Source organism: Acipenser ruthenus, chromosome 3 (assembly GCF_902713425.1).
Source record: "Acipenser ruthenus chromosome 3, fAciRut3.2 maternal haplotype, whole genome shotgun sequence".
Classification (NCBI taxonomy): Eukaryota; Metazoa; Chordata; class Actinopteri; order Acipenseriformes; family Acipenseridae; genus Acipenser; species Acipenser ruthenus.
In genome coordinates this window covers 31,403,314-31,417,038 of record NC_081191.1, presented here as the reverse complement: position 1 = coordinate 31,417,038, position 13,725 = coordinate 31,403,314, and the positions used below count along the sequence as shown (strand labels likewise).

The following is a 13,725-nucleotide window of genomic DNA, read 5'->3' as shown; positions in this document are numbered from 1 at the left end:
AAGTTTATCATGTTTTCATGCTTTTGAACAAAAATTTTACAAGGGTATAATTTTCAAAACGTTGATAAGCCTGTACAATGTTCTGACTTGATAATGATAAGAGTAAACTGTGCTTTATGGAGGGCAAAGTCTTCTTTGTAAAACTAAACAACATTACTCATCAGTTTTTGAACCAGTATATAAGAAGATATATTTACCACAAGCTGGCTATCGGTGCCTACAAAACAAAATGTTAAAGAAAAAAATATAAAGTGCAAGATAAGACAAGTGCATGATTATAGTGAGTAAGTATAAGCCTAATGGCAATTAAAAACAGTTATTAAATTAATCATATATCAAACACATTGTGTACATGGGTGTTTGGGATGTCCAAGGTTACATTGAATATACCTACCATATACTGTACGAGGAGAAATGTTTTTGGATTATCTGGGTTTTAATAATCAAACTGGCAGCTGAATTTCAATCTTCACTTTAAAAAATGTGGTTTTGTGCCATGCAGGTGACCCACTGGCAAAGCCCATATTTCTATGCCTACTTCCCAACTGGCAGTTCATTCCCAGCAATGCTCGCAGATATGCTGTCTGGAGCCATTGGATGTATTGGATTTTCCTGGGTATGTTTTGGTTTTGTGTGATTATACATACTATTCATATTTTTTATTCTAATATACTAACCAAAATGGCTAGAAACAAGCAACAACCACAAACCAATCTACAATCTAAAAATGAGGAAAACAGCATTAAAATAGTGTTATATATAATATATATATATATATATAGTTGTCTCTTTGAGCAAAACAAAAAAAATATATACATATATTAATTAGTGGTGTGCCGAGTGGTGAATATGAACAAGTACCTATTACGAGTAGTTTTTAGGGCACTCTGGTTTGAGCCCTGCCCACCTCCTTTGGTACGAATACACATTATGACTTTTCTCATTCTGTTTGTACCATTCAGTGGTTTGATAACACTGATCATTTAAAAGACACATACAATTCTAAATGGGGAACTGAAAAGGGTACAGAACCGTATACAAATAAGCAGAATAAGCCTTTAAGCCACTGTGGGCAGGATTTTCAAAAGTTTATAAATGATAACCCAAGTGTTAATCAAGAAATCGGTATGTAGCATTGATTTTGGCAGTTTCCAGCGTCATCGTGCCTATTTCGTTATTAAATTATCACCCTAATGTGATTTAAAAAAAAAAAAAAAAAAAAAAGTTTATTAACAAAATAATACAAATCCGTGTTAATTGTCATCATTTATCGGGAGTTAATTTGCACTTGGAAAAGGAAGGATTTAATTAACAAGAGTATAAAACTCACCTTGAAACCAGGCATTTAATAGACCGTGTCTGTGACACCAACAATACAGAGAGTGTACAGGACCAGGGTTCATTTCTTACAGACTACCTTGATAATTCAGTATTTGTAGTTTAATTTTTTTGTGATCAATATTTTTTCTTTATTATTTTTACAATAAAAAGGAAATACGTGGATCACATTTACATACATAGAACAGTAACTTAAAAAAATAGTTCACACAGAAACAGGAACCGCTCGCACATATCAACAATAACTGTACAACTAAAATAAAACCTGTCATGCCTGGATAAATTTGGCAATGCTTGCAGAGACTATATTCCATGCCTCTACTGTAGCTGGCCGAGCCCTGTTTAATCTGGCTGTAGTGTGCTCTAGGTGCAGAATATCTCGGAAAGCAGCCAGCCAGTATCGGATCAAAGGTAAATTTTGGGTAATCCAGAGCTGCAGAATTGACGACTTCGCTGAAGTTAGACCTGCTAATAGAATTCTACGTTGAGGCAGTGTAAAATCAAATATTGAATCGTCATTTAACAAACATAAACAGGGATCAGGTCCAAATTGAACCCCTAACAGATTGGATAGCACAGAGTTCACATGACTCCAAAAGTTTGCAATCGCAGGGCAATCCCAGAACATGTGCATGAAGGTGCCTGCTGTGTTAATTTTGCAGATGTTACATGTAGAGTTTGGAATAATTTTCATCTTAAAATGTAAGGTGTTGCATAGGCTAGGTGGATGAGTTTGAAATGTATAAGTTGGTGAGCTGGATTTTTAGATGCTAAAGATATGTTTGACCATATTCTTTCCCAGACAGGTGTAAGTACAATCCACCCGAGCTCTCGGTCCCAAATGTTTGTAATTGCAGAGAATGGCATGTTTAGTTGAATAATAAATCCAAAAGAATTAGGATGAGAGAGGCAACACAGGCAGAATTTAGCAGGTTAGTGACAGACAGGAGAGCAGTTTCAGTGGAGTGAGCAGAGCGGAAACCAGATTAGAGAGGGTCGAGCAGAGGGAAAGCAGAGAGCTGGCGGTGTACTGCCCGCTCGAGGGTTTTAGAGAGGAAGGGTAAGAGGGAGACAGGATGGTAGTTCTGGAGGGAGGTGTGGTCGAGGGTAGAATTAAAATCAAATATTGTATTTATTTATTAAAAGTCGTAGTATTATACATACCCCTTCAACGTAGCGCCGAAGCAGTACCTCCAAAAAATAGTAGCTGCTTTGGCCAAATTGTAGCCTTTGACATTTCTGCATTATGATTTGCACATCCTTAATATACTGTACTTACAGTATGTATATAGACAGATATGTTAAATGCATGCCAGTAGCAATCCACAGTGTTCGGTTATTCTGGTAGTATCCATAATTCATAATGAAGTGTTACGTACATGATATACAAGTATAATAACTAACAACTACAAACACCAATGGCACTTGAAATGTATGCATTTATAGCCTACAATCGTACATACTAAAATACATATAAGAATACATTCTACATTTTTTTTTCTTTTTAACCAAAAAAAGATTGCAAAATGCACATTAAAAGATTTGTATATAGCAAGGTGTGGCAAAATATTCCCCCGAATGAGGGTAAATGGGGTTTAATTTATTTTTTTTGTTTAAATCCATGCCGTCTGATTTTTACCCACACCAGATCATAAATCAGCATTGTATATGTCAAGTGTTCTAAATAAATGTACAGTCTTCACAACAAAATGCACAATTTTAAATGAAGTTTACAAATTATACACAACATAGATATTCCCATTATTTTTTTATTTCCATGTGGCTGGTGGGAGAGCCACCTCCCTGTACACTAGTAGTAGTTTCCATAACAGCGAATTCTGCTTCCATTCATTTTTCTTGATCTCGTTAACATGCATTTTGATTAACGAGTTTCCCGTATCTAGTCGTTGAAACAATTAAGCTTTTTAACAAGAAATGCGTTCATTAACGACTTAATCGACTCAATTTCAAAGCATTAACGGATTGATTTATTAACACATTTCATTTGAAAATCACTTGCTACTAAAGCTCTCGTTACTATACCACGAGTTTGATACAATAACACTTTTTTGAAAATCTTGCCCTGTGTTCCTTATGTAACTCTTGGCATTTTACGCACAATACTGTATAAATAAAATGTCATTTTTGTTGAAATTTAAACAAACAAACGTTTCCAAATGTTCCTCTTTATGTCAGGCTGCCAGTCCTGCTTGTACAGAATTGGAGACTGTGATGCTCGACTGGCTGGGAAAGATGTTGAATTTACCAGAAGAATTCTTAGCTGGCACTGAAGGACAAGGTGGTGGTGTGATACAGGTAAGCCCCAGGTTATACTATAAGTAATTCAGATACATAGGTAAATACTGGGATACTGCTTTGTCATACCAAGTATATAAAGTAAACCTGACAAATTCCAGGCATTTCCACATGGTTGCCAACTGGAAAGGTTTAAACTAGGGGTGCACCGATAATCGGTAGCCTAACGGCATGGCACCGATATAAGGAAAAAAACCACAATCGACGATCGGCAGTTTTTGTGATTTTAGCCGATAATGTACACCGATATTCATGCTTGAATTTCTTCCAGCACAGAATGTAATGTTGAGGCATCTTTTTTTTTTTTTTTTGATTAAGTGAACTATTTAAGTTGTGTTGCATTTTTAAGCAGTGTATGCTTAAAATATGAATTTAACGAAGATTGCTGTAGTTGACATTGCGTAGGCTAAATTTCTTTTATACTGTACAGTATAGGTAGAAGTTATAACGCAATGTTTGACAGCAAGTAGCTCTGAAAGTTAACGTCACATTATATATTTTTTCTACATGACTGTTTACTAGTACAAATGCAAAATGTTGTTTTTGTGTGACTATGTTGTAAAACAAATGTATAAATTGCTGTCAAGTACACACTATAATACTAAGTTATTCTTTTGTATTCATTTTTTGAAGTAAACAATACCTGTTCATTTTTGTCATAAATACAACAAGTAAACGATATCTGTTAATTTGTTTACATTTATCATTCTAAAACAGTTTAAATACAGGCCCTATGTCTTGTTCTAATAGCTTACCTGCACCATCTGTTATTATCGGTATCCTATCAGTATCGGTCGATATGGGTAGATAACCATCGGCTATCGGTATCGGCCAAGAAAATCTTTATCGGTGCACCCCTAGTTTTAAAGGATAATAATTGGAATACTAATTGACATATTAATATGTGTACTTAATGAGTACATCAACAGCAAAATAAGAGAACAACAAGTAATTACTCATTGGAAGAGCAAAAGAGAAAACTGCTGATACAAGCCCTAGATTTGTGTCAACAAGTAGACATGCAGGGGCTCCTCGTGGTCAAAGCACAGCCGCTAGTGTGCAGGGTGTGTCATACAGTGTAGGTTCACGTGCGGGCTGTGCGGAGTCATGGTCTTCACTGGGGATTACGAAGGGAGCGTCGCATTGGCTCTGGTGCTGCCGTGGGTTAGGGAGGCAAAACCGACAGGGACTGCTTCTCCTCATCGCGCTACAGCCAATCGTGCTAGCCAGACGTCCAGTGAGCTCAGAGCGGACACTTGCAGGCCTGGCCTTTATCCTCCAGAGGCCGGTAGCTCACTGACATCTGCTTTCGAGTTCCTGGGTGTAAAAGAGGAAGCTGGCTTGGTCGTGGGATCGGAGGATGCCCACTGAACCTTCGGCTCTCCGGAGCTGTGTGGGGAATTGCTGTGGTGAGGGGAATAATAATTGGACATTCCAAATTGGGCAGAAAACCAGGGATAAAATAGTTATTACCAGATTTCTCCAACAAGATCTGGACTAACATACTGGGTAAGAATTATCATAAACGTCTGAAAGCCTTCATAAAAGCAAAAGGAGGACACACAACATATTAAAGCGGGGGTGCCAATACTTGCCATGAACGAATACTTAGTTAAATACATTTGTTTGTTCGTTGGTAAAGATTTAAATTACTAGAAATTGTGTATTTTACAAAATGCTTGTCCTTGATCTGTTAATTATGGTACAATAAACGTATGGTGCCAATACTTTTGTCTGTGACTGTGTGTGTATATATATATATATATAATAACGGATATATATTCAAACCTAATGAGAAGCAACTCAGGTGAACTGAAGTACATTATTTATAATTTTCATTGTTTTGCCCAGTTTAGCATTGGAACAAAAGGCCCAGCCTGTGTGTATTTTTTAATGAATATACAAAAGCAAAGAGAGAAATCAATAACAACGTAGAATGTCATGTCAGAGTCCTGACACCCAACAGGACAAGGCAAACACGTTATGATGATTTTCCTGTGCAGTAAATGTCAGACCAGTTTGACTGGCTCGTTGATTGCCTTTAGTTTTCCTGAATGCTGTGTTATTGTTGATAGAAACAATAATAAGGTGTTTTGTCTTCACTTTAGAGCAATTTGGGTGAATTGATTTCTTTATAAACACTTTGGAACTGCAGGAAATTGCCATTTACTGAGGCTATGTGTTGACAGTTTCAGTACAGGAGGTCTTCGTGTCTGGGAAAGTAATTTGGTCATTATTTTTTTGAATGTATTGGATATTACAGAGCAGCCGCTTATTGTATCAAACATGACACTTGAAAAGACCAGACCTATCCTCTGTGTACGATATGTTTTACTTCTTACCTTAAAGAATGACTTTCCATGGAAACAAGGTGTTAAAGAAATCGGTTTATTAAACTTTTCCTTTTTTTTCTTTTGTTGTGATCAATAGAAAGAGAAGTGAATACAATGGATTATATGTAATTTTCACACTAAAAGACACAATAATTCTACAGTTAGTTTACCTGTTAGCTTATCTGTTCACTTACACACAGTCCTTCCAAATCTAAGAAATACTAATCATACTTAATCTTAATCTACTAAACAGCCAACATGCAGTTTACTACACCATAAAGGCTTGGGCATTTACTGTGAATAAAGAAGCAAAATGCAAGCTGACATGTAATATATACAGTCGATTGTCGTTAATACTAATTTCAAGGGACCAGCAAAAAAAAGTTTGTATTATAAGTAAATTGTATTATCTGGAGTCTAAACCATACTGTCAGTTTTTATTGAAGTTATAGTAACACTAACATCAAATTTCAATGACCAGAACAATGAACAGGATTATACATGTAAAAGTATTGTGCATTTTATTTAAAATACAGTTGTAAGTGTATATACATTGCAAAAGAACTGCACTTGAAATCTGAATATCCCATTCTAATCACAGACATTTTTAAACCACAAAAGCAAGGCAACCTCAACATCAGGTATTGAGAAAATTGGAAACACTGACGACTTGCATCCACAGCTTGCTTCATAGGCCTGTATTATTGTACCCCAGTTTTTCAGAATGTTTGACAAAGCGTTCGCAGGAATGTTGAAATCTACAGCAACATCTTTCTTTTTCTTGTATGGTGGTGCATTATCTTTCAAATCCTCCAGTTTTATCTACAAGGATAGTGCAGATTTTGCATGAGCACTATGGCAACTTGAAATGTATCATAGGATCTTTAGTCCCAAAACAGCACTAGAATACAGAACACAGGAGCTAAGTTAATACATTTCCCAAAATCCTTTACACTCAGCTGTTCGAACTAGGGCAATTCATTTTATTGAAATGTTTCTTTCCTGGAGGGTTCCAAAATAATTTGCACTAACAGGAAATTTGTGTTAAGTGAATTCTAATTATAAGGATTAATTTAGAATAAGCGACTGCTAAATTTGGCCAGGACCATGTAGAAAATCAGTAGTATCAGGAAATTCATCTAATCCAAATTTAGTTTTTAATGATAATTGACTTTATATAACAAAAACTGTTTGTTGCATTAAGAGACACTTATTGACATGAAACCATCTTGTTTTCAAAATGTATGCTCGGAGACAGACCAGCCTATAAATACAGCAGCTAAAAAGAACACGTAAGAGGGGATTCAAGTAGCATATTGTTGCTCATTGACCATGTACCATATCTCAGTGAAAAGAGGGCTGTAAGAGCTGTAGCAGCACTGAAAAGATCATTAAAATTCATAAGTAGAGGTTCGGTTTCAAGGTAATAAACACACTTGAAAAGAAGGATTAGCATACTATACAGAAAAACAAGCCTTATCATTGAGTGTGTGTGTATGGAGAAGGGTTTTATTAGTAGGTGTATTAATAATTAGAGGCAATGGTCATGTTATCAGGGTCTTCACAGTTTTGTGAAAGTCTAATAATACAGTTCAGGGTCTTCACATAGTTTTGTGAAAGTCTAACAATAGTTCATGTAACAAAACCAGAACACAGGACATTGTAGAGATGTGCAAAGTTTTTATTCTCCGTGTTTTTAATTAAAACACAACGAGGTACAGAATAGTAATTGATATGCACTGAAAGCCATATCCACATAGTCCCCTGTTATTTACAATAGTTTCTCAGCCTAATCAATTACATATTTCATTTAATATATGAAATTTCAATATTTTGTTTTATCTTTTAATGGTTTGTTAAATGGTAATATTATCCATGTTAATATAGAGTTATGTTTATTTTTATTTGAACCGTAGAGCACTGCAAGTGAGGCTACGTTGGTTGCACTGCTGGCTGCTAGGGCAAAGATCCTGAAGAGATTGCAGGCTGAGAACCCCGGGCTTGCGGAACCAGAGATCTTGTCTAAACTGGTAGCCTATTCCTCTGACCAGGTGAGTGTGACACTGTCTTTATTTAAACAGAGCTTATGGGCTAAGTTGTGAAAGGATGATATCTGCAGTGCAAACACAATCTGTCTTACAAAGTTTACGTACCTGCAGCAGAACAATAGTCCAAACATGTATTTACTGCTTTGAGTACAATATAGTGTGTGTGTGTGTGTATATATAATTTTTTTAATAGTTTTGGTAGTGCAAATAATGAGCTCTAACAAATATACTGCTAGCTAGTGTTGACAATCAGCCATGCCTATAATATATGCTTGTCGCAGTGAGGGCTGCAGTGCTAACGTCAGACCAGGAAATTAAACCAAAATACAAAGGAAGGTACAGACAAATGGCGCTGCTGTGCTCGTATTTTTAATTAAATGCAAAATAAAGGTTTGAACAAAAATAAACACAAAGAGCAAATTAAAGAGTCAAATAAAAACAAATCCCGATCACTAAGGTCAGGCTGAGCAATTACCTTCACTGATCCTTATCTTTATCTTTAGCTTACTTTCTGTTTCGGACTCCTTCTCTCGCTCTCATTCTCTCACTACTCTCCACCCAGAGTGTAGAAAACTGCAGGCTTTCATGCAGGTGCCCATCTCCCGATTAGCAACAATTAATCAATGAATTAACTCGGGAGATGGTCACCTTCTGCACGTGGTTTTTATGATGGGGCTTTTAACCCCATCCATGCTGCCGAACAATAACAAAAAACTAATATTAATATAAGTTAATATTTATCAAAACGATGTCTCATTATTATTATTATTATTATTATTATTATTATTATTTGTTTATTTGGCAGACGCCTTTATCCAAGGCAACTTACAGAGACTAGGGTGTGTGAACTATGCATCAGCTGCAGAGTCACTTACAACAACGTCTCACCCGAAAGACAGAACACAAGGAGGTTAAGTGACTTGCTCAGGGTCACACAGTGAGTCAGTGAGTGAGCTGGGATTTGAACCGGGGACTTCATGGTTACAAGGCCTTTTCTTACTGCTATTCAGTACTATTCCCATTATTTTGATTTATAATAAGTTAATATGTTGTGCTTAGGGTGTCTCTTTTTTTTTTATACAGAAAAATCCTTCTCCACACACACACACACACACAATGATAAGGCTTGTTTTTCTGTATAAAACGAGACACCCTAAGCAATACATGTTAACTTATTATAAATCAGAATAATGGACATTGTACTCAAGACCTATTATTAAACATACAAAACATGTTTAGTGTACAGTATGTTCTGTGCACAGGGGATGACCAGTGCTCGAATTATGGGACCAATCAATGTTTTCCTCACAGACTTCACAAGCATATACGAACTCCAGGAAGTAATCACAATATTCCAGGACGCACTATTGATACAAAATCAACATATTTGTCATGTTTCATTTACTTTATGCTTGTGTTTTTTCTTTATGGAAACAAAGCGAGTCAATACAGTAAATATTGTATTACTAATTACCATTGACTTAAATTAATATATTATTATTTTTAGCTTGTATAACTGACTTTTGTCTTGGTCATATAAGATCCAACTTGTGATGTACAATGAAAAAGACAAACACAAAAAAGACTGGGAGAAATGAAAAATAAAATAAAATAAAAGCCTAATCCTGTTGAGCAGAGGTCCTTAAAAATCGCAAACTCCCAAACGAATGTATATCACGGAGACACACGGGTATAAAATCTTACAAAGGTAAGCTATAAGAACACTGTTATTGCCACTCGTTGTAGGAGTTTTATCTACTGTAGCCACCATAAGATGCTGTTACTTTCACTCGTTTGAACAATTAAGCTTAGCTTTGCTAAAGGGTGGGGTTTTCTCCTGAAAATTCAACGAAACTTTAATCTCAAATTAGTCTTTTAGTTATTATTTTGTTATTAATATCGTATAATATAAAAAAAAAAACGATGGAAACTTTATTTAGAAACAACTGGACTTGTATTAAAATGTGGTAAGAATGCCACATCCAGAGTGAAAAACGGGGAGTTGTTTTTTTCTATTGTCATCTGACCAAAACATACATTATATATATATATATATATATATATATATATATATATATATATATATATATATGCTATGATAGCAGTGTGTTTTTTTTTTTCCTATGCAGACAATAAATAACAGAATGAGAGCTACATTGCAACAGAGGAAAGCAATATAGACTCAATGCGTTCATTAGACAAAACCCCAAAACAGAGCTCAATAAATAACAAACCCAGTTGATCTTTTTTGTACTATCTGGAAGGAACAGTACACCACTTTCTTTTACCCCAATGTATTACAGTTCTTATAATTATTTCAACACATATATTTTATAATACCAGATGCCAGAATAAATCTGCATAATTGAAATGACACTCAGAGCCATTTCAGGTTTATGAGCTGCACTGCAAGCTCTGTACACATTGTACTGATGTAGCAGAAAAAAGAAAATGCCTGCAGCTTGTAAAAAATGAAATGGTTCAAACTCCTACGCAAGGAGAGTCTTATTGCCATCCTTGTAAAGTGCACCTTGGAAAAATGAATTTGTCAATACAGTTGTCTCCGGCTAAGAAAACACCCCTCGGAGTTGACCACCGGACACAATATGCCAAGGCCAATCACAATATGAATCAATAAATACAAATGTATTTATTACTTATGTCAAGACACATGTGCATCATCATATGAACAGAATAAGTATGAGAAAAGCAATAGGCAAGTATATGTTAATAAACTGACAAACTAAACTAACTGATAGCAAACTAAATTAACTAAGCACCCCATACATGCAGCAGCGGCTCTAACAGTAATTATGACTACAGGAGCACTATTCAAGACAAGCATACATTTTAACACATTAACACAGCACCTCTACTCACGTTAAAAATGCGGCAGAAGCTCTAGATTAATTGTGAATACAGGAGCAGTATTCATGACAATACAGAAATGGAAGATGAAGCGCTTCAGTTGTTTTTTACTTCTGCTTTTTTTAAGAAGACAACGTGGTAAACATGTTTATATGCGAGAAATCCACCTCAAAAGACTCAATTTCTGCAAAAATACTCGGGTTAATTGGACGCTGACAATGTGTTGATCGGGCGATAATCTAGCAACAGGTTTTCAGTCGAGCAACCGGCCTTTACCCAAGTATACTTGAAAATGAATGACGAAACAAGCATTGGTTTGTGATGTTAGTTACTTTAATTGTTAATTATATACAAGTAGGTATTTAACAAAAAAAACTTACTGATTTCTATCAGAGCTGTTTTTATCACTTGATGCAGTCCAATCCAGTCTTCACGAGAAATTAAACTCCTGCTCACTTGTACAGTCTCTTGCTGCACGCATTTCCATTCATACTGCAGTTTCATTGGTTGCATCTCCAGTCATTCATACTGCGCGTGGCCAAAACAGCAGTTTGATTGTAAGAGGATGTCCATGTACGCTGCAGAAAGCGCATTCTATTCTACACCAGCCTGCAAATATTTAAATGTACAGGTAATTCAGTGGAGTTGATAACTGTCTTGCTTATGTTGACAAAATATAAAAACAAGAAGTATCTGGCAAGATAGAAAATCTTCCTACAGCAAACACATTTCTAGCATCCGTGGTGAGAAGTAAGGGGGCCAAAACACCGCCCCCCGCCGCCTTTGAATAAAAAAAGTGAAGGGGCCATTAAAAGAAGGGGACCTGGCCACCCCATAATTCAAGCACTGGAGATGACACCTGTACACAGGACAAGATGTATATTGATTTATCAGATATATAGGTGCCGTGTATAACTGCCACCTGACTTCCTGTAATTACTGTAAAGCCATAAATATTTGCAAGCCTTTTATTATGTGTGTTTCGTGTATGAAAAAAGTCACGAATATCAAATTCATAACACACTTCATAAAAAACATTTCTGTACCCTTATAAAAAAAAAAAAGTAGTATACTGCAAGTATACCTGGGTCATAATATTATGGTATCCAACATACAACAGTGAAATAGTATGTGCAGTTAAACCAAAATCAGCCATGAATTCATACACGAAAGAAAAACACAACATTACCTGGTTTCTACACTGCTATCACTGTTCATAACTAACGAGAAGGATCTCCTTTCGTTGATTTGAACAACCTTTCAATTCTTGGGGCAATTTTGGACAGGCAGAGTCTGAGATCATTTTCAACAAGAAGTTTATTGTGGTGTTTGTTGCGTGGCTATCATCATGGAAAAGCTGGTGTTTGCATTTATTCTCTTTTAATAAAATGATCAATTTTAAAACGCATTAATCAATGATGATTCTTTACTTTAAGAGAAAACCTTTAAATAAGATACGTTGCTTGCAAGGAGCTGTCATATAGTCCAGAGGCACACGCGACCAGGCATAGTGTCTACACATGCTGAAATATGGTTATGAGCAAGTGCAGTAGCGCACATGATCCTAAAAGGCACAGTAGTCCCAGACTTTGGTATTCCCTTTTACTTTAAAACCAAATGTGTTATCAAAATACAATTCTGTCTGTTGGAGTAAAATGATACACACACTTTACCATCCATCTATCCTCTTGAGTAAAGTGATATATGCAGTGGCTCACATCAGTGATCCTTGGGTAATGGGGTTTAATCATAAAGTCCACTTGAGCAGCTGGGTTCAACTGAAGACCTCTTTAAATGTCGTCAGTATTGCAAACTGTAGAAACGTATCCTTTTGCATGCCATTTAAATTTCCCCCTTAAACGTTGACTGTTTAACAGCTGTAAAAGCATTACAACAAACAGTGAAATAAGAAATATAGTAAAGATTATTAAGCCCTTAGATTGAAACTTGCATGCCAATTGACTAATTAGGGGTCACATGTCCAAAAATTGTTTGTGGTCAACAGTGCCCTCTCACTCCACCCCACAATAAACAAAATGGCTGATCAGCCACAGCATCATATAGTTCTCTGGATGAATATTTTTTTATAAGAGTTTAATTAAACAGATTTTGACTGCAGTTTTCACCTTAACCCATAATCGCCCACTGTCTGTCACTGTTTCTGTCCTTGATGCAACAGTTCCTTTATAAGTTTAAACACTGTTTGTATACTGTTGGGATTATTACCCACCAATGTTGTCAATTGTTGTTAAATTAAACTACAGTATTTTATTATTATTTGTAATTTGCCATTTAAATAGGCAGATAATATACTTCATTCCATCGCCCCCCCCCCCCCCCCCCCCCCAGCCATCTATGTATTTCTCATCTACAACAATTATATTAACCATTCTAAAGTATATGGATCAAACATTATATTCTGGCACCAGTAGACATGTTTAATTTTTATTCATTTTCAAAATGATTTGCATCCCTGAAATTGTAGCCTTTATATCAAGTGAAATGTTTTGTCTGTTTAGTCCAGCCCAGTTCAGTGGTGGACATGTGCCTTCTTAAAACAGTCCTCTGATGTTGTGTGGAATGTGAGGTATTAAGATGCTTTGAGCTGTTCAATCCGTGGTGCACTAATTCGGTTTCCTTGAGCCATGACATCATCAGCATGTAGGGCTGATAAGAAATGGAAAGTGACAGCCCTCAACAAGTGGCGCAGGTTAGAGGGATTTGCTGTCAGGGCAGGATTCGCCCGAAGACACTGCTGACCTTTCCAGCAACAAAGATGTCCTTTTCCTTGCATGTGAACAGCAGCCTCTCTCTCCAGTTTA

General features: G+C 36.1%; 1 protein-coding gene across 3 annotated transcripts in view; it reads left to right on the top strand.

The window, feature by feature from the left end:
* Window positions 1-13,725, top strand: part of LOC117435476 (aromatic-L-amino-acid decarboxylase-like) — a 38,199-nt gene that overhangs the window by 2,490 nt on the left and 21,984 nt on the right. For all 3 annotated transcript variants that reach the window (XM_059012777.1, XM_059012776.1, XM_059012778.1), the window contains exons 3-5: window positions 503-616; window positions 3,535-3,654; window positions 7,904-8,038. In XM_059012777.1, coding sequence (XP_058868760.1) covers window positions 503-616; window positions 3,535-3,654; window positions 7,904-8,038 — 369 coding nt within the window. The remainder of the gene's footprint in view (window positions 1-502; window positions 617-3,534; window positions 3,655-7,903; window positions 8,039-13,725) is intronic.